General features: G+C 49.3%; 1 protein-coding gene across 13 annotated transcripts in view; it reads right to left on the bottom strand.

Moving 5' to 3' along the window:
- The window catches only part of MYO15A (myosin XVA), a 92,397-nt gene that overhangs the window by 17,807 nt on the left and 48,888 nt on the right, over nucleotides 1–25,702 (bottom strand). For 11 of the 13 annotated variants that reach the window (XR_008312008.1, XM_053276480.1, XM_053276481.1 and 8 more), the window contains exons 34-52: nucleotides 25,332–25,434; nucleotides 23,500–23,561; nucleotides 23,031–23,210; nucleotides 21,057–21,138; nucleotides 19,785–19,923; nucleotides 18,316–18,424; nucleotides 17,108–17,252; nucleotides 15,692–15,813; nucleotides 14,692–14,751; nucleotides 14,218–14,293; nucleotides 13,249–13,364; nucleotides 11,455–11,573; nucleotides 10,025–10,166; nucleotides 8,294–8,405; nucleotides 6,004–6,206; nucleotides 4,227–4,363; nucleotides 2,056–2,128; nucleotides 1,103–1,175; nucleotides 11–84 (exon numbers count right to left, since the gene is read on the bottom strand). Coding sequence is in view for 11 of the 13 variants with exons in the window: in XM_053276480.1 (XP_053132455.1) it covers nucleotides 11–84; nucleotides 1,103–1,175; nucleotides 2,056–2,128; nucleotides 4,227–4,363; nucleotides 6,004–6,206; nucleotides 8,294–8,405; nucleotides 10,025–10,166; nucleotides 11,455–11,573; nucleotides 13,249–13,364; nucleotides 14,218–14,293; nucleotides 14,692–14,751; nucleotides 15,692–15,813; nucleotides 17,108–17,252; nucleotides 18,316–18,424; nucleotides 19,785–19,923; nucleotides 21,057–21,138; nucleotides 23,031–23,210; nucleotides 23,500–23,561; nucleotides 25,332–25,434 (2,127 nt within the window). In the remaining 2 variants the exon portion in view is untranslated. Of the gene's footprint in view, nucleotides 1–10; nucleotides 85–1,102; nucleotides 1,176–2,055; nucleotides 2,129–3,978; nucleotides 4,364–6,003; nucleotides 6,207–8,293; nucleotides 8,406–10,024; nucleotides 10,167–11,454; nucleotides 11,574–13,248; nucleotides 13,365–14,217; nucleotides 14,294–14,691; nucleotides 14,752–15,691; nucleotides 15,814–17,107; nucleotides 17,253–18,315; nucleotides 18,425–19,784; nucleotides 19,924–21,056; nucleotides 21,139–23,030; nucleotides 23,211–23,499; nucleotides 23,562–25,331; nucleotides 25,435–25,702 lie in introns of those variants that run through there. The other 2 variants (XR_008312009.1, XM_053276478.1) reach the window with 2 other exon arrangements.

Genomic DNA, 25,702 nt, shown 5'->3' with positions numbered 1-25,702 from the left:
ATGGATTTACCTTGAGAAGGGCGGAGACCACATCCATCTCTGTTTGACCCTTGAGTGGCAGGTCCCCCATGAACTTCATCACAGCTAGAAAAGCAAACACACGTATCCCAAATCATTTGGCGTTTTCTGCTTGACACACCTGAAGGCGGAACTTGACAAGATGTTAGACAACTGAAAGAGGGCGGTCCTAACTTTGGGCTCTTTGGGGAGGAGAGCTGGTCTTGTCGTAGCAAGCTTTAATTGCCCCCTTTGCTAAGCAGGGTCTTCCTTGGTTTGCATTTGGATGGGAGACAACATGTGAGCTCTGTAAGATATTCCTCTTAGGGAATGGGACCATAACAGGTAGGGCTGCCTGTAACCTTGGGGGGCTGCCGACAGTCAGTATATAGACAATGCTGAGCTAGATAGACCAAGGATCTGACTTGGTAGAAGCCGGCTTCCTATGTTCCAAAAGGCCATGGAATGTATTGACTTTCCGAACGGCCAACATCCATTTGGAAATTCAGTGCATTCCTATGGCCTTTTGGAAGGAACTGGGGCTTTTCAGTGGGCGTTCCCTGTCATTCCTTTTTGTACATTCCCTAGAGCATCTGCTTTGCACGCAGAAGGTTCCAGATTCCCTCTCTGGCATCTCCAGACAAGGCTGAGAGAGACTCCCGCCTGCAACCTTGGAGAAGCCGCTGCCAGTCTGGGAGGACAATACTGAGCTAGATGGACTAAGGGTCTGACTTCCTAATGTCCCTATGGGCTTCCCTCATTAGTGGTGAGGGGTGGGTGCTTACAAGTCAGCAGGTTAGAGGGCGGTTAAGCATCCCCATCAGTTTCCTCACACCAAAATTTGCATTATCTCAGCCAAAGCAGGCTTGGGAATAGAAGCTTGCCAAGATAATAACTAGATCCACCCTCAGGATGGAGCCATGTAAAGGCAGTCACAGAGGTGTCTTCAGCGGAAGAGTCCAGCTCTTCACAACAACCCTGTGAGGTGGGTTAGACCGAGAGAGAATGGCTGGCCCACAGTAGCCCAGTTTCGTAGCCCAACGGGGATTTGAACTGGGTACTCCATCTGACACTCCGCCTCGGAGGGCAAATCCGAACCCCTCACCTTGGAAGGCTTCTGCGGCAGTCTTGTTGAGGCTGCTGTCAGTGAACTCAATCAGCGACTCTTGGATGGGGGACTGAAGGAGGATGGGTGAGGAGAAAAGGAGAGAGGGGAGCTCAGTGTCAGAGCTGCAGTATCTGGCAAGCGGACAGAGTTGCTGTGCCCACCGGAATTTCGGGTTTCACCCGGATTTTAAGCATCTCACTCAGATTGCTTAGCCCACCCAGATCCATCTAGATTTCAGCTTTCTTAAAAAAAAAAAAAAAGCTAAGCTCTAGCCCATGTAGAAGCGGAGTTATAGGGCAAAACGTGCCGTCACTATTCTGCTCAAAAATTATTTTCAAACCAATTTACATAGTATCCAAATTAGGCACCTGGATTTGGAAAGCCAGGATATGGCAACTCTACAAGTGGAGGGTTAGTGCAAACCAGGGGGTATAGCTGCTGCCCACGACATTTGGCATGCTTCTTCTATCATGGTCTGGAATCCGAACACTTAATCTGACCAGAAACCAACGCAGCCCATGGGGACGTTCTCCTGCACACGTGAACAGGAGCAGTGGTGACCCCAGAATTCATGAACAACTTTATACCTTGTATTTCTTCGGTAGAACTCAAGCAGTGGTAGGAGTGGAGCAACTTGGCACATACCGCCGGAGTATAGATTTATTTTATTTTTCACTACATTTCTAGCTCACTCTTCCTCCAGGAGGCCCATAGTGGTGAACTTGGTCAGGTTTCTCCTCACCACGACCCTGTGAGGTAGGTTAGGCTGAGAGGGATGTGACTGGCCCAGAATCACCCAGTGAATGGGGATATGAACTCGGGTCTCCTCAGGTCTAGTCCAACACTTAGCCCCTGATACACTCTCTCTCTCTCTCTCTCACACACACACACACACACGGCCCCAAACAAAATGGCCGTTGGCCGCTCCTTAAGGAAGCAACCTGTGTTACCTTGGTGAATTTCAGGATATCAGCCACACCCTTGGATTCGCCGCCTTTCTTGGATTTCTGCCTGTCGGAATCCCTGAAATGAATTTGAAACATGAGTGCTAATTTTAGTGCAAGGTAGGGTCTGGTCTTGCATTAATTGTCCCCTTTGTTAGACAGGGTCTGCCCTGGTTTGCATTGGAATGGGAGACTACATGTGAGCACTGTAAGTTATTCCCCTAAGGGGATGGGGCCGCTCTGGAAAGAGCACCTGCCTGCTTGCATGCAGAAGGTTTCAAGTTCCCTCCCTGGCAGCATCTCCAGATAGGGCTGGGAGAGATTCTTGCCTGCAACCTTGGAGAAGCCGCTGCCAGTCTGTGAAGACAAGACTGAGCTAGATTAACCAATGGTCTGACTCAGCATATGGCAGCTTCCTATGTCCATATGTTCATATGCAAGGCAGCCGAGAAGTTACCAAAAAAAAAAAAAAAATTCACATCACCACCCCTGAAACTCCATTGGCCCAAATGGAGCAGCAGGAGGAGGGGCAGATAAACATGTTTCAAGGAGAATATGGACAGTCCTGCCTTGAAAACATGTTGCAATGGACGGAAAATATGAATGGCTACCAGCCTACAACGAAGCATTGAATAACACTTCACTCTTGGTTTTAAACCGTTTCACTATTCTGTCACACTTTGCAACGCTTTACCAGTTGCAAATCTCGTAGTCCGGAAAACGCCCTTGAGACAGCAAGGCTTGTGTCCCCTCCTGGAAGGGGCTTTCCCAGCTGCATCTCTTATAGAAGTGAAAGGACACTTTCACTCTGATTTCCCACAAAGTGTGAGGGAAATGGAGATACATTTGGGAAAACTGGGTGGCGAGGAGAGAGATGATTGGACCCACACCTCAAACCCTTCTGTCTCAAGAGTCTCGTGCAACTGAGGAATTGTGTTCCCTTGTAAATAGGGCTGAACTCTTGAATCAATTCAATTAATTGATTTAAAATCAACTGAAGATGTTTCATTTGGCAACACATCTTTTTTAAAAGTTCATTCAAAAGAGGCATTTCCCTTCAATATGGGGTGAAGGTGGAATGCCTCTCCTGTGATGCACTTGCACCTTTTATAAATCTTTATTTGAAAATACTTATAAACGCTGCAAATGCATCATAGGAGAGGGATTCCCCTTCACCCCCATACAGAAGAGAATGCCTCTTCCACCACCATTGGAGAAGAGATGTGCTTCTCCTGTCTCTCCCACCCAAGAAATAATCTTTCTCCTGAGATGGTGCCAGCCATTCAGTAACCATCGAAAAAGAGGTGGTGAAACTGTTCTAAATCCTTGTCCTAGCCCTGTCCAAACGTGAAGATTTGATTAAAACTCATTGTGGATGGATTGGCAAAGTGTTCTTTAACCAGGTTCCAGCCCATTTGCAAGGAATTTCCTGATTATTTTGTAGCTTTTGGTGATCAGCTGGCTGTGACTGCTTTCCACAGCACCTGGGTTTAGGCCAGTGCAAGGTGTGGATCTATTTTCCAAATCAGTTGACCCAGAAGTTCTCAAACTTGGGTCTTCAGATGCTGCTGGACTACAACTCCCAGTCTTTGGCCACTGTGGCTAGGGATTATGGGAGTTGTAGTGCCACGATGTGTGGGGACTCAAGTTTGAGAATCCCTGGATTAAGCCCTCCCATGGACTCATCTGGCTTCATCATCTGATTTGTTTATATCAGGGGCGGGCAGCTGATAGTTGAACTACAACTCCCATCAGCCCCAGCCAAAATGGTTGGAGCTGATGGGAGTTGGAGTTTGACAACAGCTGGAGGGCGAGGATTGCCCAGCCCTGGTTTACATCCTCAGGAAGCGAACGGTTCCATGAATCGGAGGTTGCAAAAGGCTGCAAGAGAATCAACGGCCCGCGGCAAGGACAGAGCCCTCGACTTACCTCTCGGTCATCCCAGGCTGTGCAACGGCACACATAAAGAATAGCAGGGGCGTTATAACTAACGGGTGTGCCAAGGCGGGTTGGTCGCAGCACCCCGGAACTCCTTGGTTCTCCTACACGGGGGGTTGCGGTCTCAGGATAGCAACTCTGACACCACCAAACTTGAGATGCCGGCCTCCATTTCTCTCGAGAGCAAACAAGCCCTACCGGGAGGGTTCCAGGCCCCACGTCCGTCCGCACGCACTCACATCTTTGCCCTCTGCCCTGCCCGGAAATACTTCTTGGCAAACTCCTGCATGGCGAAGGAGCTGCCTTGTGGGCCGTCAGCCTCGGTTCTGGCAAGGTCTCTGGGACTCTCTGCATATTCGCTGCCGGCTGGGAACACCTGCAGGGGGGAAGAGGGAATCTGGTGGTCTCTGTGGCAAGATTTAGCTGATCCTGAGCTAGATGGACCAATGGTCTGACTCGGTAAAAGGCCGCTTCTTACATTCCTATGACTCTGAGTCAAGATCCCACACCGAGCCAGAGCTTGGGGGGGCTCTAGAGCTGAAGCCCCTCACGGCAGCATCCTCAGTGCCTGAGCTCCCCAAAGTGTTGCCCTTGGAATTGAAGCCCCCTGGAGACCCAGCCCACCCATACCTTTGCCCTCCCAAACACAGGCCTGCTCCACTTCGGCCCTCCTGCAGACATTGGCCTACAACTCCCATAATCCCCGGCTATGGGCTGCTGTGGCTGGGGATTATGGGAGCTGTAGTCCAATAACAGTGGAGGGGGACAAAGTTGAGCTGGACTGCCCTAACATCTGCATACCAGGCTGGGCAAGATAAGGTAACAAGGTGGAAGAGTGCCAGACTCTGGACCGAAAGTCTGACCCTTGAAGGCTTGCCTTCTAGAGGCGGGACATTGAAGCCCAGTAGGGGTAGTGGGAGCTCAGAGCTATTTAGGAGCTCCCTCTGACTCTGGCAGCTGTTGGGTCAACTTATCCCTCGGAAAAACTGTCCGTGGTGCTGGAACGTGCACCTTCTCCCCGAGCACAGGAAAGAGGTTGCTTTCTCTCCAAGGCATCGGCAGAGCTGAGGCTGGTTCCCCTGGATTTCAGGGACACTAGAGAGCTGGCTTGCTTGCTTCAATGGCTGGGCCAGGCCTGTCACCCCTCATCAACTGTGGTTTTCCCAATGGTGGTTCTGAGTATCCATGACTGGGACATGGTGATGGTCTCACCAACCACAACCCGAGTATCCACTGTTTGGTGATATGTTTTGAGTGATTGGGGGGAGGGTTTCTGCAATTTTGTGGGGTTCAGAGGTTCAATCCACTCATCCCTCAGTATATGGCAGCTTCCTAGGTTCCTACTGATGTGTATAACTGTTGAGGTAAAGTATGGCCCTTGATCCAAATCTAAATGTCTAGGCAAAGAAAATCTAGGTATAATTTCTTGTAAAAGTCTCTTTGTAACCTCCCTGGTTTGGGTTGTCTTGCAGGGAAAGCCCTCTGTCCACCCCTTGAAATTATCCACAAACAGCAGTAAACGTTTATACAATCCTGCTCTAAGCACGTCAGTCAAGTCTGTTTGCCAAGGGTCACCTGGGACTGCTCCTGTTCTGAGCAAACCGTGTGGTTTCTTTCTCCTTAGGGGAGCTGGATTGTTCTTAATGCAAACTAACATGTGCTGGCTGTTTTTGCTGCCATTGCTCTTAACTGAGGGTGATTAAAAAAAAATGTGGCTAAAAGCTCATAGAGTCTGTTCCCTCCCAAGTAAGGTGGGATTGCTTCACTAAAGCCATAGTGGTGCCATAAGAAAGGAACTGTTGGCCTGATTGCTCCATCTATGACCCAGGGTCTGACTCGGTAGAAGGAAGCATCCTATATACCTATATATATATATTCCTACGAGGGCTGAGATTTCTAGACAAGGAGCTAAGGACCAGAGGAGCCTAGGAGCAATGTCCCATCCCTCCTCACCCCAAACCCTGCCTCCTCCCCACTTTGACTCCTGGCCAGGAGATCCCTATAAATCACACTCGCCTCGATCTTCTTGTCGAGCTCTTGGGCCACAGCTGCCGATGCCACAGCCACAGCCACCGAGGCGGGGACGGCCACTTTCCCCTGTTTGTCCCTGGGCTCCTCCTTCTCCACAGGCAGGTGGGTGAAATCCGGCGCTGCCACCGGCTGGATGCAGTCAGCGGGGAAGAAGCCCGATTTCCCGTAGATGGCCCCGAACTTCCAGCCTGCACCAGGAAGGCTTCTCATTAATTGCCCCAAGTCACGATGCCGTCAAAATGCCCTCCCACATTCACTGCTTGTATTGGGAGTGCCATTGTCTTGCAAGTCGCTCTCCTTCCTAACCTCTGGTGGTCTCACTTGATTCTGGGATGTCTGCTGAGAGGTTCCATCACAGAAGGAGAGCGAAGGGCAGACAGGCAGACCACCGCTAGGTGTCACAAAAATGACTGATAACAATGTGATAAGTTCAGGCTCCTCGTTTGCAACCAGATCAAGCACCTCCGTCTCTCCTCCCCCTGCCAAAGATGCTTCGGGTTAACCGCCAGGCTGAGAGAGAACAGGGTGGGGATAGGGTTGCCATATTCAAGCTTCCCAAATCCGGGTGGCCTAATTGGCATATTATGTGAATTATGCAGCAACTAATTTGTATTTTATTCATTTATTTATTTGACAGATGTGTATACCTTTCCCTCCTTCTCTGCCCTCCCCTGTGATCGGATCCAGAGTAAAATCCGGGCAATCCGGGCAGCGCATTTGAAATCCATGTAAATCTGGGTGGAATTTAGCAGCCGGGTGGAGGAGCCAAAATCCAGGGGCGACCCTACATTCCAGGGGACATGGCAACCCTACAGAGGGAACACTGGCACTGGTGATCGTATGCCTCACCCTCTCACCCCTCAGGGAGGCTTACAGGAGTACATTTGCCCAGGGAGAGAAGAATAAGCAAGATCTGCAACAGGAGAAAGAGGCTTTGCAGAGGCATGGAAAGGACAGCACGGCACACAGGAGCCACCCACCAAAATCCAGGGAGCCCTTCTTCACGTCCTCCAGGAGCATCACCTTCTTCCGTACCACGCAGCCGTAGTAGCGGTCTGTGGGGACGGGAGAGCCACAGCGGCATCACAGGAGGGCAGGGAAGCAACCCTATCTGGCGCCCTTGACTCCACGGCTTGCTGGGCCACGGAGTGGGTGGAGAGGGCCAAACACGGCCCCGGGTTCTTTGGAGAGGAGAGCTGGTCTGGTGGTTGCCAGCATGACTTGTCCCCTTAGCTAAGCACGGTCCGCCCTGGTTGCATATGAAAGGGAGACTAGAAGTGTGAGCATTGTCAGATCTTCCCCTCAGGGGATGGAGCCACTCTGGGAAGAGCATCTAGGTTCCAAGTCCCCTCCCTGGCAGCATCTCCAAGATAGGGCTGAGAGAGACTCCTGCCTGCAGCCTTGGAGAAGCTAGCTGCTGCCAGTCTGTGTAGACAATACTGAGCAAGATGGACCAATGGTCTGACTCAGTATATGGCAGCTTCCTATGCTCCTAACCCCTGGGGTAGACCAAGGCTGAAAAACATTATGGAGGAGATCAGTATCCCAGATACTAGCCACACATGTCTCTTCCAGCAGCAATGGCAGTAATCTTTCCACATGGATATTGATGTCCCTCTCCCCATATCACAGACCCCAGACAAAAGCTGACTAGCTTCCCAGGACATCACTTAAGAAACTGAAGAGATCATTGCAGGATCAGACTGAAGGTTCGTCTTGCCCAGCAAGCTGCTTCACACAGTGGCCAATCAGATGCCTCCGCGAAGCACACAAGCAGGGCGTGAAAATCAACAACCCTCCTCGGTTGGACCTTCTCAACAAACGGGGATTCGGGGATAGACTGCCCCTGAACATGGAGGTTCCATTTGGCCACCTTGATTCATAGCCATTGCTTGCCTTGTCGTCCATGAATGTGTATCATCCCCCCGCCCGCTTCCTTAAGAGCCATCTCAATCAGAGGCCATTCCTGTAACAGTGAGTTCCACAAGTTAACTCCAAGAACAGCAAATATCTATATGCCGCTTTTCAGCAGTGTTCAAAGCAGCTTACATGGAAAACAAACTAACTAACTAACTATAAAAGGTCTTCCCTTGTGTCTGTCCTGAATCTACTGCCATTCCGTTCAAATTCGAGCCTGATGAGAGAGTGAGAAAGAACTTCTATCTCCCGCCCCCGACGCCATTCATAGTCTGATAAATGTCCATCGTGTCCTCTCCCTTGGTCATCCTTTGTCGTAAACTAACTTTCTGCTAAATGCTTCCCGAGGGCCTCTCACCTTTTCCCAAGCCCTCCATGGGTCGCAGGCAGATGATGTCCCCCTTATGGAAGTTCAGCAGGGTCTGGTCTTCTGCAATGTGGTTCTTGATGGCAACCACATACTGGGAATCCTGGAATGGGAAAAGGGAGAGAATTTGTGTCTGGGTGTATGTTGAGTCTGTCTGTGGAGTTGTTCTTATGACCTGTGTGATTGCAATTAAAGGGGGGTTACAATCTCCAAGTCAGGCATGCTACCCACAGAGTGTGACGTGAAAACCTGAGCTTTTGGCAAGCATAATCCCACCACCACGGTTAATTAGTGCCCCTAATTAACTGTGGTGTCCCTGCCAAACGAGGTGAGGCGGGTGGCTACCAGAAAGAGGGCCAATTTGGTGGTTGCACCCTGTTTATGGAATAGCCTCCCCAGTGAGGCTCCTCTGGCTTCGTCACATTGTTCTTTAAGTAGCGCAGTGGGGAAATGCTTGACTGGTGGCTGGTTCGAATCCCCGCTGGTATGTTTCCCAGACTATGGGAAACACCTATATCGGGCAGCAGTGATATAGGAAGATGCTGAAATGCATCCTCTCATACTGCATGGAGGTACAGAAGATCAATCAAATAGTAGATTATTTTTATAGAGCCTCGGGTCTCAGAATAAATTTGTTTAAATCAGAAATTATGTTTCGAAATGTTCCTCCCCAAGTGCAATTAGCATGTACGAAGATCTCAGGACTGAGGATACCAAAAAAATAAAATAAAATTAGATATTGAGATACTTATTACAAGAAATCTTAATAAGTTATTAATTGAAAATTATTATCTGCTATTGACTCAAATTAAGCAGGATTTAAAGTATTGGAACCATAAATGTTTAACATTATATAGTAGAATAGCGGTTATAAAATGGAAAATTGTTCCTAAGATATTGTTTCTCTTTCAGAATTTACCTATAGCTCCACCGTCAGGAATATTGGTAAAGAGTTAAAAACATTTGTTTTTAAAGCAACAAGACCCAGGGTATCTAAACAAATATATGCAGGTAAAGTTAAGGATGGGGGCTGGGGTTTTCCAGATTTGAATATTTATTTTGATGCGTTTTGCATCACACAACTTATACATATGCAATGTGATCCCCAGGTAAAGTGGGCAAATATAGAGACATCATTACAAGATAATCTGCTCCAACTGTCTTTGATAAATAATTTAGACAAGCAGAAGGAAAAACAAAGCAACCCTATTATCTCACACTGCATGGGAAGAGGCAGTGCTAAACCCCTCTTGTGTTCTGCCAAAAGAAAACCACAGGGCTCTGTAGGCACCAGGAGTCAAAATCAACTTGATTGCACACTTTACCTTTACCTTTAAAGACCTTTTTGTTCACCCAGACCTTTTAAATTCTGGTTTTCAGATTTAATCTGATTTTTAACAAATTTAAAAATGAGTTTTTAAGCTGCTTTTGTCTTATATTTTGTATTTTCTTTTCTTCTTTTTTGTCTGCTACGATTTAATGTGTTATGTGTTTTTACTGTATGTTTTAACTCTCTGTAGTGAGCCGCCCAGAGAACAATTTGTTATGGGGTGGCTAAAAAATAAAGTGTATTATTAATATTTTCCTTGGTGACTCCGCCGACTCCAGAACTCCCTCCCCAGAGACGCTTGCCTGACACTGCCTTGCTGGGCAGTCCTGCTGTCCCCTCTTCCCCTTGCAACTGCTCCTCCTCCCCAGATCCCCACCGCCACAGCCTCTCACCTTCTTGAGCTCCAAGATGAAAAAGTCGATCATGGCCTTCACCTGGGAAGCTTTGGGTGAGAACAGGATGAGCTTCTCGTTGGTGAAGTTGAACTCCAGCATGTTCTTCGAGGGGATGGACACAAAGAGGATGTCGCCATAGCTGGGGCAAACAGAAAGCCCGGGTTAACCGCCAGGCTGAGAGAACAGGGTGGGGATAGGGTTGCCATAGTCAAGCTTCCCAAATCTGGGTGGCCTAATTTGCATATTATGCAAAACACGTGGCAACTAATTTGCATATTTATTTATTTATTTGACAGATGTGTATACTTTCCCCTCCTTCTCTGCCCTCCCCTGGGATCGGATCCAGAGTAAAATCTGGGCAACCTGGGTAGCACATTTAAAATCTGTGTAAATCTGGGTGGAATTTAGCAGCCTGGTGGAAGAGCCAAAATCTGGGGGCAACCCTAAATTCCAGGGGAAATGGCAACCCTAGGTGGGGAGGAGGGCAGAGGTGGGTACAGAGAAGATGGACCTGCTGGCTTCAGGCAGGCGGCCCTCCCTTCAGTCAGCCCAGAGTATAAGTCGCACCTTATCTTATACTGCACTTGGCTTCCATAGGAATATAGGAAGTTGCCACCTACTACATCAAACCCTTGCTCCATCGAGTTCAGTACTGTCTACACTGACTGGCAGCAGCTCTTCGAGGTTTCAGGCAGGAGACTTTCCCAGCCTTATTTGGAGATGCTGCCAGGGACTGAACCTGGGACCTTCTGCATGCAAAGCAGATGCTCAGCCACTGAGCTACGGCTCCAAGACTGCTTCCAAATTCATGTGAGAGTCAGACTGTAGCACTGGCCAGCAATGGCCTCTTATTGCAAGGGTCCCCAGCCAGTGGTGCTCCAGATGTTGCTGGACTACCAATCCGACTAATATTTATATACCGCCTTTCAACAAAAAAAGTCCCCAAAGCGGTTTACATAGATGTTAATAAATAGAATGGCTGCCTGTGTCCCAAAGGGCTTACAATCTAAAAAGGAAACAGAAGCGAGACCCCAGGCAACAGCCACTGGAGACGTGCTGTGCTGGGGATGGAGAGGACCGGGTGCTCTCCCTTGGCTCAATAAAGAGAGTTGCCAAGTATAAGGTGCCTCGCTGCTTAGTTAGCAGGAAACTACAACTCCCATCACCCCAGCTACAATTGGGGGGTGATGGGAGTTGTAGTTCAGCAACGTCTGGAGCACCACCACAGGTTGGCGATTCCTGGTCTGTCGCTTTTCAGATTTCCAGGCTCATTTGGGCGTCAGACCGTATGTTCACGTGAGCAAGAGAGAAGGGACAGATTAAAAGTGTGTGTGTGTGTCTGTGTGTCTGAAAAAGCCAAGACTGTGGGGATGGGGTGGGGAGAGAGGCTATCACCGGATCACCCCAGCCGCCCCTGACAGCCTTACCTGTAGCCCCGCAGAACCCGCAGCTGTTCGCCGGGCAAGTTGGTCCCTTTGACCAGCCTCAGCAGCTTAACCCCTGTGTCAGACACTGCCAGGATCTGCACTCCGGTGCCCACGCTGCCCTGGAGGACCAAGACAAGGCACTGAGCACCGCATGGCACGGCACACGGGGGTGGGGGGAGAGGAGAAACTCAGGAAGTGCAGATCCGCGGTTAGATCCCCTAGTGGGGACTTGGAAGCGGCTGCCATAAAGGATATAGGAATATAGGAAGCTGCCGTATACTGAGTCGGACCCTTGGTCCATCCAGCTCAGTATTGTCTTCCCAGACTGGCAGCAGCTTCTCCAAGGCTGCAGGCAGGAGTCTCTCTCGGCCCTATCTTGGAGATGCTGCCAGGGAGGGAACTTGGAACCTTCTCCCAATGTGGCACCATCCCCTAAGGCAGTAGTTCCCAACCTCAGCTCCTCCAGATGTTGCTGAACTACAACTCCTACAACACAATTGGGGCTGGGGATGCTGGGAGTTGTGGTTCAGCAACATCTGGAGGAAGCCTGGCTGGGAAGGAACCACTGCCCTAAAGGGAATATCTTCCAGTACTGACACATGTAGTCTCCCATCCAAATGCAACCAGTGTGGACCCTGCTTAGCAAAAGGGACAAGTCATGCTTGCTACCACAAGACCAGCCCTCCACCACCAGGCCCTGCACTATCCAGGGACTTTGATATACTTCTTGTGCCACCGTGCCTCAAGACTTCCCACAAATGTCTCCTGGACCCCAATAACAAAGACATCAATGGACCCAGACAGAAGCCATCCTAAGAAGCCATCTCGAAGAAGGCACAAGGCCTCCCTTCTCCAAACTGCTGCCAAGGATGAGATCCTGGCAGGCTCAGGGCAGAGCTGCAAGGCTGGTCTTGTGGTAGCCAGCATGACTTGTCCCCTTAGCTAAGCGGGGTCCACCCTGGTTGCATTTGAATGGGAGACCTGATGTGTGAGCACTCTAGATCTTCCCCTCAGGATATGGAGAGAGAGAGAGAGAGAGAGAGAGAGAGAGAGAGAGAGTGTGTGTGTGTGTGTGTGTGTGTGTGTGTGTGTGTCTGGGAAGAGCAGAAGGTTCCAAGTTCCCTCCCTGGCAGCATCTCCAAGACAAGGCTGAGAGAGATTCCAGCCTGCAACAAGAGAGCCAGCATAGCATAGTGGTTAGAGTGCTGGACTAGGACCGGGAAGACCAAAGTTCAAATCCCCATTCAACCATGAAACTCACTGGGTGACTCTGGGCCAGTCATGTATGTCTCAGCATATCCTACCTCACAGGGTTGTTGTGAGGATAAAAATAACCATGTACACTGCTCTGAGCTCCTCAGACGAAGAGAGGAATAGAAATGTAAATAATAAACAAATAAATATACCTTGGAGGGGCTGCTGCCAGTCTGGGTAGACAATACTGAGCTAGATATGACTTAAGGTCTGACTCAGTATATGGCAGCTGCCTATGTTCCTAACTCTCAGTGGTTGCCAGACAGTTGCTGGTGCAACCCCCCTCCTGGCCAGCTCCTTGTTCTGCTCTCCAGCTACTCTGTGGACAGCTCCACTCCCACTTCAGTAGTCTCTGGCCTTCCCTCCTAGCTGGGTAGTTCCCCCAACTCCCTTGCAAGCCTGCAGCTCCAGCCCCACGAGCTCCCACGTTTGCAGAAATGGGACACCATGGCAAAAGGAGAGACTATCCTGCTATGGGGTCCACTTCCTTGGATTGGATTTTCTCCCTGCCACAACAGGTGGTGGAGGAACGTCTCTTACCGTGGCTGGGAAAAGACGGGAGAAATAGACTTCCCAGCCCTCCCGGGCAGCATGGACTATTTCTTTCTTGACACTTTCGTCAGCCACTGGGCTGAAGGAGTCCAGCTTGTTTTCCACTGCGGAGAGAAACAGAGGCAATCCAACTCCATCCTCCAGTTCTCACAATTCATGTTAGAAAAATAAAATAAAAAATTGGATGGCTATCCAAGCTGTCCTGCTCAACGACTTCCTACTTTTCGTGGATGCAAATAAAAACTCAATTTGGGGCAAAGCTGCAACCGGAGAGATTAAAACTTGCCCTTTAAGGAAATGGGGACCTTCTGGGTTGGAGCAAAGGTCATAGGAACATAGGAAGCTGCCTTATAGAGTCAGACCACTGGGCCATCTAGCTCAGTCTTGACTACCTAGGCTGGCAGCGGTTTCTCCAAGGTTGCAGGCAGGAGTTTCTCTTGGAGATGGGACTTGGGACCTTCTGCATGCAAGTGCTTTGAAGAGCAGCCTGATCCCCTAAGGGGAATATCTTGCAGTGCTCACACATCTATTTTCCTATTCAAATGCAAACCAGAGCAGACCCTGCTTAGCAAAGGGGACAATTCATGCTTGCTGCCACAAGACCAGCTCTCCTCTCTTTCTGGTCTATCTAGCCCAGCATCCTGTTTCCACAGTTTTCTGAAACTAAAAACCTCAAATGCTGCACCCCAGGTGTTTCCAAGCCAGAGCCCACATATGTTGTTGGACTACAACTCCCATCATCCCCTGCCACAATGTGACGGGGATGGTGGGAGTTGTAGTCAACTAAATCCGGGGACCCACGCTTGGGGGCCCCTTGCAGCAGCCTTCCCTTGGAGGGAAGGTGCTCCCACCCTCTGATCATCTGGGTCGCCCTTTTCTGCATCTTTCCCAGCTCTGCAGGATGGCGCTTTCCCAGGGGAGCCCCCTTCCGACCTTGTCTGAAAGGGTAAGGATTACCAAAGAGGGCTTTCATGCGGAGCCGCTCTGCCTGGGTGATCCGTATGCAGGCTTCGGACAGGGTATCGTTGAATATCTGCAAGAAGGAAACCATCACATCAGCACAAGCCTCCCCGTGAGGAAAATTCCGCTTCAGAGCAATCCCTGGACCACAGTTGTCCAGCTTCAGCTGTTTGACCACAGCTCCCATCATGCAGTGGGGCTGTGGATGATGGGATTTGTAGTCTAGCAGCTATAGGGCCTGAGGCTGTCCCCCTCTGCCCTAGATCAACTCTTCCCCCCCCCACCCACTCCGGCCACACTGATCACAGAGGATGCTGGGACAGAACTTTCCAGGTGATGCACAGTTGCACATTGTGAGGAATGCCTGAGCACATTTCTCAGAGTGGCTGTTCAGGGGTGGTGGTGGTGGGGTGTTAGAAGGGTTGGGGGGCAGTCCTGCTGGGCGGCCATGTGTAGAAGAAAGCGCCCCACCTGCCGGAAAAGGAGGTCTAGCAGAAAAGGGTTGTTGATGCTGTCTTTTGGGTAGAAAACCTGCCAAAAGAGAGAGAGAGAGAGAGAGAGAGAAAGGTGAGATCAGGGATTATACACCAAAGAAAATAATCTCCCCTCTAGGTAGCATCACATGTGAAGTCAACAACAGTTTTTTGTTTTTTGTTTGCTTAAGGTCCCTGCTGGATCAGACCAGAATTCGGATCCAGCACCCTCTTTCTAACAGTGTCCAACCAGATGCTTCCGGAAAGCAGAGAAAAAGCCGGAAGCCAGAAGGCAGAGAAAAGCCCTCCCCAATTTTACTCTCCAGCAATTTGGTACACTACCTCTCAACATGGGGCTCCATTTAGTTACCCTAATAGCCATCATTATCACCCATGAACTTGTCTATTCCCCTTTTAAAGCCATCTGCTCTAAGCTAGTTGTCACTGCCACACCTTGTGGCAATAAGTTCCACAATTATGCATGGTGTGCAGAAGTCCTTTCTTTGTTGGCCTTGAAGCTACTTCCAGCTGATTTCGTTGAATAACCTTTAGCACTACAGGAGGGAGAAAACATGCTCTCTACCCACTTTCTCCACATCATGCAAAGTTTTAAAAACCTCGACTTTGTCCTTTCCTCCCTCTCTGCTTGACGAGGAAAGGGAGACAGCAGCCTTGCACAAGGAACATAGGAACCCTTGGTCCATCTAGCTCAGTATTGTCTACACAGACTGGCAGCAGCTTCTCCAAGGTTGCAGGCAGGAGTCTCTCTCCCAGCCCTATCTTGGAGATGCTGCCAGGGAGCAAACTTGGAACCTTCTACCTGCAAGCATGCAGATGCTCTTCCCAGAGCAGCCCCCTCCACTGAGGGGAATATCTGACGGTGCTCACACATGTCTCCCAATCAAATGCAAACCAGGACAGACCCTGCTGAGCAAAGAGGACCATTCATGCTGGCTACCTGAACTCCAGCTCTCCTCCTGGTAAAGAAGGGGAAATACCTCTTTCCGGAGGTAGATCTTCCAAGAGACGTTGCGGTACGAGTAGAACTGCTCGCTGCAGGGGTGGTGAAGCCGCGTTTGGATCTGCTCGTTCTCAGATGGTAGCTCCCGGGAGACGGACGCTAGGAAACGTGCAAGACCAACAACATTCATGGGGCAGGAACGGGTTACCGCTGATGTCCTTTGTCTAAAGCAGGGCTGCACGACGCAAATGCCCTGGTGGGCTGGAAGCATCCACCACTTGGAGTGTAAGGGGCGAGGTCACATTTTTAGCACGTCATTACATTAAAATTAAATATTAGTTTCTTGTGGATCTATTCCCCCTGACAATGGACCCATAGTTTTAACCAAGGATAGTGGCCCGAGAACAGGTCCTGTCTCTGCTCAATCAGTGGGGCCCCTAGAGTGCATGCCAGCCCCAAACAAATGCCAAGTCCTCTCCTCTCCCTAAATTGTTGCTTTCAGGCTGCAATGCTAGGCATGCTTACATGGGAGTAAGCCTCACTGGGTACACCATGGAACATATTTCTGAGAAAACATGCATAGGATGGTGCTATAAGGCAGTTTCCAGCTACTGTGTTGCTGCAGGATACCTGGGGGCCAGGAAAATAGTCACTGTGGGCTGAATCCGGACCCCAGGCCTTAGGTTGTGCAGGCCTGGTCTAAAGCTCAAGTGTCTTTTTCTTTACCATTAGTACCTGATATAATTTCCCCCTTATCATTCAGGTCTGGACTCTGTGTGAATGTCTCAAGGTGCTGGAACAGATTGCTCCTTCTAAGAACAGAGGAAACTGCCTCATACGGAGTCAGACCGTTGGTCCATCTAGCTCAGGATTGTCTTCACAGACTGGCAGCGGCTTCTCCAAGGTTGCAGGCACGAATCTCCCTCAGCCCTATCTTGGAGATGCTGCCGGGGGCGGGGGGGAACTTGGGACCTTTTGCATCAAGCCAATTACAAAAAGCAATTCTACTGGGAACAGCCTATATTCTGCGACGATATCTAGCACAATAACAGCAACAACATTGACAATAAAATTCAGCCACCCCAGGTCCTTGGGAAGGACTCGATGTCTGGATAAAACAAACCAGTCAATAACACCTGTCTGACTGTGTAAACAACAACAACAACAACAACAACAACAGTGGTCAATGGATCAGAATTTGAAATAAGCAGCAATCATGTGTACAGCACAAAATATGGAAATTAACATCTTTATTCCTGATGTGTTACTTGCAGAGAGGATTTTTATGTGAGAAACCATGGAAAAATGGCACCCCAGATGGCATCCACTCTACTGCTTTATAGGATTCCGCCACCTCATTCTGCTATGCAAAGAGACCCGATTTCAGGTGAAGAGTCAGTTCACTGGGTGGTGGAATCCAGCAGAAAAACCATGATAGGATAGGATTCTTTACCTGGAAAGGCATCTGGAAAAGATCTGGTGATGGTGGGCAGCAGGCGAAAGGTGGGTGGCACAGGTGGCACAACCATCGAAACGTTGGCACTGGTCACAGGCTTCACCATGGCTACCGTCTCCTTGGCCACTGTTTCCCTGACGGTCTGAGATCAAACATGGGCCATTTCAGACATACGAATACAACAGATATTTATATACCGCTTTTCAACAAAAGTTCCCAAAGTGGTTTGCAGAGATATAAACAAATAAATAAAATGGCTCCTTGTCCCAAAGGGCTCACAATCTAAAAAAGAAACAGAAGACAGACACCAGCATCAACAGCCCCTGGAGGGATTCTGTGCTGGGGACGGAGAGGGCCAGTTGCTCTCCTGCTGCTAAATAAAGAGAATCGCCACTTTTAAAAGGTGCCTCTTTTCTCAGTTAGCAGTGGATGAGCAACTTGGGTTTACTACTGAGCATCTTCGCAAGTGGCCTCTGCCAATCCGAGGGGCCCATGGGTGCACCTATGGCAAGGGTTCTCAAAGTAGGGTCCCCAGATGTTGTTGGACTACAACACTTATCATCCCCTGCCACAATGATGACTTTGTGAACCTCTGACCTCTACCTTACACATCTTTGCAAAACACATGCTTGTTCCTTCTCGGTTTGCATTTTTTGGTTGGTGGCTAGATTTGTACGGAGGAGAGGAGAGCCGGTCTTGTGGAAGCAAGCATGACTTGTCCCCTTAGCTAAGCAGGGTCTGCCCTGGTTGCATATGAATGGGAGACTAGAAGTGTGAGCACTGCAAGATATTCCCCTCAGGGGATGAAGCCGCTCTGGGGAGAGCATCAGAAGGTTCCCAGTTCCCTCCCTGGCAGCATCTCCAAGAGAGGGCTGAGAGAGGTCCCTGCCTGCAACCTTGGAGAAGCTGCTGCCAGTCTGTGAAGACAATACTGAGCTCGATAGACCAATGGTCTGACTCAGTATATGGCAGCTTCCTGTGTACACTGCCTTGAGCCTAAGGAAGTCAGGCGGACAATAAATTTGCTAAATAAATAAAAATAAAGAAATGCAGGCAGCCAGGTCCGGTGGCATCCCGACAACAAGTAGGGACATGGAAATGCAAAGAGCTTTGATTGTGAACCGCCCTGGCTCACACACACAACCTCAACTCCGGAGTTCTCCCGCCTGCCCCGGCCCCGTGCGTTCAGATCCACACAGCTATACCGGAGTGAGCTGTGCAGGCGCTGGCACTGCAGCCATCTGTCCTCTCAAGATCCTCAAGGCTTCTTCGTGGGGATCTATTTTCTTCATGAAGACTTTCCCACCTTCCCTTCTGCAAAGACAAAGAGGCATCTAGGACCTCCGAGTACAAAAAGTGACCCCAAGAAACAGCCCAGTGAACCCGCAGCAGCAAGTTGAGCGGGAAGTAACTTCTACAGGACATCTCTTGCTCAGTGCAGTAGAGCTCCAGGTGGAGAGAGGGCAAGCCCTCACTTCTTGCCTGTGGGCTTCTCAGAGGCATCTGGTGGGCCACTGTGGGAAACAGGATGCTGGACTAGGTGGGCCTTCTTGGGCCTGATCCAGCTGGGCTGCTCTTGTGTTCTTATGATCTAATCCTCTCTGCAGGAACTCAGATGAGCAAAGCAACTCACTACTCCACAGTTAACAGCTAATGGGCTGGCCAAGACTAGAAGGAGGAAAACGCATCAAAGCTCAAGAAAATCATCTTTGCACTGGGAGAGTCATCTCCTGCCCAGAAAAAGCTTTGAAGGGACCCATTCCGAGCTTCCACTCACTCTTGCCCAAGCAAGCCATGCGAGCCTTTTGTTCAGCCTTTTGTTCAAGCTGATCCGTTCATGTGAACTGGACTTCACTGTTCAGTGCCAGCCCCTCTGGCGAGGGAGGGAGCGTGATTTCTGCATTGCCTTAGGATATGTTTTTGAATACAAATACTCCTGGGCCCAGCCACATGGCTTCGGAATCAGAATCTCATTGGAATCTCTACTGGAACCCTTGAGTAGCAACTCTGTGCCACTCACCTTTTTTCCTCCCTGCCTTTCTGCTGCCTTCCCCCTGCGAAGTGACCTGCCTTCAGCTGATTGATTTACAACTTGGACCTTGAGCTAAAATTAAGCTAAAATTCACACTGAGCCAGTGTGGTGCAGTGGTTAGAGTGTTTGACTAGGAACAGGGAGACCTGAGTTCCAATCCCCATTCACTTATCTCTCTCAGCCTAACCTACCATACAGGGTCATTGTGAAAATAAACATAACCACGTACACTGTTCTGGGCTCCTTGGAGAAAGAGCGGGATATAAATGTCAAAAATAAAAATAAATTTCTCTTTATGAGATTCTTGTTGATACTATTACCGGTAGTTAAGATTTATTGCCCACCTAACCAATTTTTATTTTCCGGAACCCTGATTTTATCCTTAAATAAATCTGTTGCACTGCATCTACATTTCCTCGTTATTTCCAGACCAAAACTCTGCTCAGATTAATACTGGGATAGACTGCTCCCCCATAGTCAAGCTAACTTCCCCATGCCAAGCCCAAAGTAAAGTTGGGCTGTCCTGGTCAAGCACTCGGGAGCAGTTCTACCAACAACAGATTATTCTACGGCTCTATATTAGCACTAATGCAACCATTCCAGGACGGGAAGAACAGAGGCCTCTGGGGGACATTGTCTTACCTGATGAGCTCTGGGACCCAAGTAGGTTGTTCGTATTGTTTGATAATGTTGCGGATGTTCTGCGTAGGCTCGGGGATGTGTTCCGAGTTCAGCTTGGAATGCCTCACGAGCTCCCCAGCGCGCAGCCTAGAGGCAGGATCTGGGTGAGGAGGCAGAGAAAAAGGAGCCAGGTAACAGAAGCTAGTCCACACCAAGATTGGACTCTGAATTGTTCTCCTGAGACCATGACCGCTGACAGCCCAGAAGGTGAATTCTCACAATGCTGGGTGGACTCTTGTGATGGAAAACAATTTCAAGTTTGCAGCTCAGTAATTAAATTATTATATAATGCACCATAATTAAATAATGCACCAAGAAAAGCTGCCACACCTTGCTGGCTCATAGGAACATAGGAAGCTGCCATATACTGAGTCAGACCATTGGTCCATCTAGCTCAGTATTGTCTTCACAGACTGGCAGCGGCTTCTCCAAGGTTGCAGGCAGGAATCTCTCTCAGCCCTATCTTGAAAAAGCCAGAATGAGTTCTCCAAGTCATTCTCCAAGTCATTCTAGGAGGAGCGCTGGTCTTGTGGTAGCAAGCATGACTTGTCCCCTTAGCTAAGCATGGTCTGCCCTGGTTGCATATGAATGGGAGACTTGATGTGCAAAAACTGTAAGATATTCCCCTTAGGGGATGGAGCCGCTCTGGGAAGAGCAGAAGGGTTAGGGTGTAGGGTTGCACCCCATAAGGGACAGGCAATTTTGGACTGAAATAAGTGATGTCCCTGCTAATGAGGGACTGTTGGTAACCCTACACCCGAGGAGGACTTCCTCCTCCTGATCCCACACTGGGCTGCTGCCTTCCCCCCAGTCCCCATGGAATTGGCCATGTGAGCGACCTTTCTGTCCTTGGACCAAGAGCTCACTCTCCTAGGGCCAGGACATCATCTGAACATCGCTCGTTCTTTTCTAACATTTCTTCTCTTTGCAGATCTCACAAGATACGCATGGAGATATAAGGAAACAAGTTTGCATAAATATCATCAAAAACGAGCCTCCGCTTTGCCCTCATGAAAATGGGCTTGTAGCCCGTGCTGGGGCATCAGGGACCGGATAAAGTGTTTTCTTCTCCCCTCAACCCTGCTCCTGCCCCCATGCTTTCTCATTCATAACTGAACGACCAGCCAGTCCAACTTCAGCTGGAGTGGGGAGCTTGGCCAGAGAAGCAAAGGATTTACAACACAGAGGAAGCAACCGACATCGCGAGCATCTGTTCCTTCTCTTGCCCCTTACCAGTTTTCTGAACACTGGACCTGTCTTGCCCCAGGTCTGGAGATGCTCCAGCTCCATCCACAGTTCCTTTCTCAGCTTCTCTCTGTCATGAGAATGAAATGAAATACCGTGATCAATCGCAAACTTCCCCAAATCCGATCTTAGAATTCTAGGAGCTGCGATTCGGACTCTCGATTCCAATCGGGAACCCAATTCTAGAACCACCTAATTCTGGGTTTCCCAAGCTTGCGTAGCCAGATGTGGCTATACTAAAATTCCCATAATTCCTGGTTGCGATTGCTGAAGGATGATGGGAGTTGTAGCCAGGTGCATAGCCAGAGGAGGATGGGCTGGTGTTTGCCCCTCTCCCTGGTGGCAAATGGGGCGTGCCAGCCATGCCCCATGTGTGACATCACATGCAGGAGACCCACTTTGGGAACCCCTGCTTTAATACAAATACAGCAAATATTTATATACCGCTTTTTTAACCAAAGTTCCCAGAGTGGTTTACATAGAGAAATATAAATAAAGAAAATGGCTCCCTGTCCCCAAAGGGCTCACAATCTTAAAAAGAAACCCAAGATAAACCCCCAGCAACAGCCACTGGAGGGATGCTGTGCTGGGGTTGGACAGGGCCATTTGCTCTCCCCCTGCTCAATGAAGAGAATCGCCTCTTTTAAAAAGTGTCTCTTTGCTCAGATGGCAGGGGAGTTAATCCAACCTGGGGCCATTCATGAGCCCATCTCCCCAGCCTTCTCTCTACCCCCCACCCCACCCCAAATAATTCCATGGGAGTCTGAATGAACCAGCAACCTTATCCTATGCCACCTGCCCCCACTTGCAGCTCCCCCAAACCTGGGTCACCGATGTCCCGCAGAACTGCATCTTTGCCTGCCTGCCCTTCCAACAGGCCACGCAGCTAGAAAAGGGGGCAGTGGTGCACGCCAGCATCCGAGAGGAGTGAAATGAATACAAGCCGCCTCCTGCAAGGGGATATCCAGTGTCGGGCAGGTTCAGGTCACTTCGAGGAGGGCACAAAGCTTGCAGGAAAGGCAGACGGTATCCCAGAAAAGGCGAGAGAAGCAGCTTCCCAACCTGCGAGGGCTCAGGGAACGGGGTGTAACACAGGCCTCCACACCCTGAGACGCGCCAGAGCTGTTGGGGCAGCCTTTGGGGTGCTTGACAACCCAGGCGGGCAGCAAACAGAAGAGCAGAACATAAGGCACCTGGTGGGCTGCCAAGCAGGGACGACGACACCCCATCTGGCTTGGTGGGTTGTAAATTGTACAGGTCTGCCTTAGGGTCAAACGGATAGAGTTCCACAGGCTGAACTCCTAACATCCCCCCGCTCCACCCCCACAAATGCATCCTTCTCAGCAAGGGCAAAGTTCCCTCCCTGGCAGCATCTCCAAGATAAGGCAGAGAGAGACTCGTGCTTGCAACCTGGGAGAAGCTGCTGCCAGTCTGTGAAGAGAATACTGAACAAGATGGACCAAGGGTCTGACTCAGTATATGGCAGCTTCTTATGTTTCTGTGTTCCTACTGCAAGTTTGCAAAGGCACATTGTGGCACACAGGTGATAGATAGACAGACAGACAGATAGACAGATAGATAGATTTTACTATGCTTTTGTTACCACTATTCAGCCTCATTTAAGATTTCTTTACTTCATGAGCTGAGCTTCAGTGAGGGGAGGCCCCATTATAAAATCTTGTCTCTGGGCCCACTCCAACCTTGATACGTTCCTGAGATGGGCAATGTCTTGGTGCATTTTTGGATCCTATTATTTGCATAAATGATAAGGCTTTGGTTTATATACTCTGTATCCGCTCATACTTGGGGCTCTCACCATTAAGGTTGACTGCCCAGCATGCTGTGACCAATGAAGCTTTGAATCTGATGGAACCGTGTGGCCCCTGCCTGTAAACCAACCCTTGAAGGAGAGCATTTCTCCAACACCACCCCTGTCAGCACTGCGATGTGTAAGTGACTCACCTGGAGGAGGACGGCTGGATGAGGCCTGGGGCCGGGGCTGCCCGTTGTCTGGGTCCTGGTGGGGCTTCTGTGGCGAGAAGCGGTGGGGCTGGAGGCTGGAGGCGCATTGGCGGAGAATGCGTCAACGGCCGCCTGATGCTGCCGCCAGAGAGCAGCGACCTGTTGCGACATGCGCTGAGCCTGCTCCAGAAAGAGAGGGCCCAAGTTAGGGTTGCCAACTTATCTTTTGTGACCCAGCAAGGCTGTTCTTTTGCATCCCCTGTGAATATTGTTTATGGGCGATTGAATGTCATGAGGAGCAGAGCTGACATTGTAGCATGCTCTGATCAATGCACCTCCTGCACACAACATACAGATGCTGGAAAGATTCAACCCGGCCTGAATCTTCACTTGTGTTAACCCGTCTTTGCTCACCCCCACCCCACCAATGCTGGCCCCCTCCCCATAGAGAACTCCTGCCCTCACTGACCAGAAGCGAGCTCTGCTGCTGGAATGGAGCTCGCTGCACCAACGAAGGAGCCTCCGTCTTCCCTGCAGAAGGGCAATAAAAAAGCACATTCAAGAGTCACTCAGGCAGCAACCATTGCTCAGCAGTAAAGCCGTATAAAGCTGTAGCATTGCAGCATCCCATTAGCTGCTGAGCTTGGGTTGATCTTTCAGTCTCATCTCCCCGCCTCACAGTTTGTCTGCCCCACACATTTCTGCCCCCAGCAATCAGCAATGGCCTGATTAGAACCCATGAGGAAGAGATCCAGAATCCCATGTATTGAGGGGGGGGGAACCACAAGTTCTCCATCCTAACTGAAATATATTTATGTATATTTCTTCTAATGTGTCTCTCTTGGTATATTAACATGTGTACAGGGTGCCAAGTGGGAAAAAGAGACATGTTAAATATTGTTTGTATTCTCTGTATTCTGTTTCAATATGTGTTTAGGAGAATGATAGTGTATAGTACCGTATACAGGGTGCTTTCCAGATTACACACTACAACAGTGTCACTACTGTCCATTAAGTGTGCTTCCGTACTGCTGTGTTTCGACATCTTCAGCAAGGTGCCGTTTATGTTTCTGATGCTTTCATTTGGATTTTATCCTTGCATTTTAGTCCTACAATATTGCATGTGTGTCACAAATAAATAGCTGTGTTTTCTGGTTGCAGGAGGGTTGAGCAAGCTATTTACATTTTCAAAAGGATCCTGCCAAGCCAAAGCATTTCACTGCAGCGTGTAATCTGGAAAGCACCCAGGAGAGATGGTCCTGTGGTAGCAAACATGAATTGTCCCTTTTGCTAAGCAAGGTCTGGCTTGGTTTGCATTTGCATGGGAGACCATATGTAAGCACTGTAAGATATTCCCTTTAGGGGATGAGGCAGGAGTGGGGAGAAACAATGAAGAAATATGGATCCATTGGGGGTTGTGTATCCTGCCCAAATGCACTCTGGCCCAGACTGGTGGGTTTGTGATGAAATGTATATACAGGTGGACCTCAATCTGTTCTGGATATTACCATGGATAATGAGTCATTGAGTCTATGGGAATGCGGGGTTTACATTTCCAGACTAAAAAATGCACACCACAAAACACACACAACTCCCCCCACAAAAACTGGCTAAATAAAGTGCCTTACCATGCTCCGCGTGTCTCCAGGAGTCCAGCAATGACCCCCAAATGTTCCAAAATAATGAAACCAGGTGTCAATTAGACACCTGTGAATATGTGAAACCGCAGATATAGAATCCACATACGAGGTTCTGCTGTATACACAAAGGGTGCTTATTTTGCAGCCCCACCTCCCACATAAGATTAAGAGGGGGGCAAAATCACCTAGCTCCAGGGTCCAAAATTACTTAGCTGCACCTCTGGAGATAATCACGGCAAAGCAGTTGTGCTTCTTACCACTAGCAAGGCTGCCAGGTAAGAAGTATCTTTCTCTTGCACATCTAAATGCCAAATTATTTCGCTTCATTTCTGTGTTAACTGTTGCCAAGAATTGCAGCTTAACTCTAGAGACAGCAGGGGAGGAAATCCTATGTTGCCCAGAGAAGTATCCCCACTTTGGAAATAGACCAATTTGAACAGACAAATGGACAACAAGACAACCTTCGTTTTGGAAGGTTGGAAAAGCTAAAAAAAACCAACCCCATAGATTCTGCCAAGTTTAAGAAAATAAACTCAGAGGTAAGTGCTTTACTGCAAAAAGAAGCAGCCATTTGGTTTCTTTCCTAGAGAACGAGAGGCAGAATCATCGCAGAAGTGGCTTGCCTTTGGGCATGGCCCTGACAAGTGAGGCCTACACTCACCGGAGAACTGAGGTACATCAGAGCCTGCACTGTCACCGTCAGCTCCTCCAACCCGGCCTCCCCCTTTCATCCTGTAGGAGACAGCTGCCGGTTTCTCCAAATCCTAGACCAGGACAGAACAAAATCAGAAGCATGCCGGGCAATTTAGAAGCCTTTCTCAACATTGTAAGAACTAGTTGGCCCTTAATGGAAGCCAGGAGTTCTCAAGCTTGGGCCCCCAGATGATGTTGAATTACAACTCCCATCTTCGCCACTCACAATGGCTGGAGGATGAGGAGAGTTGTGCCACAATAGCCAAAGGTTGTTGGAAGCTGTAGTCTGACAACATTTGGGGAACCGTGAACCCCTGATATATACACTTCTTGCAAAAA

The sequence above is a fragment of the Hemicordylus capensis genome, chromosome 13 (genome assembly GCF_027244095.1).
Source record: "Hemicordylus capensis ecotype Gifberg chromosome 13, rHemCap1.1.pri, whole genome shotgun sequence".
Taxonomy (NCBI): Eukaryota; Metazoa; Chordata; class Lepidosauria; order Squamata; family Cordylidae; genus Hemicordylus; species Hemicordylus capensis.
The sequence above is the reverse complement of the archived record's forward strand: the minus strand, read 5'-3'. Positions and strand labels throughout refer to the sequence as shown.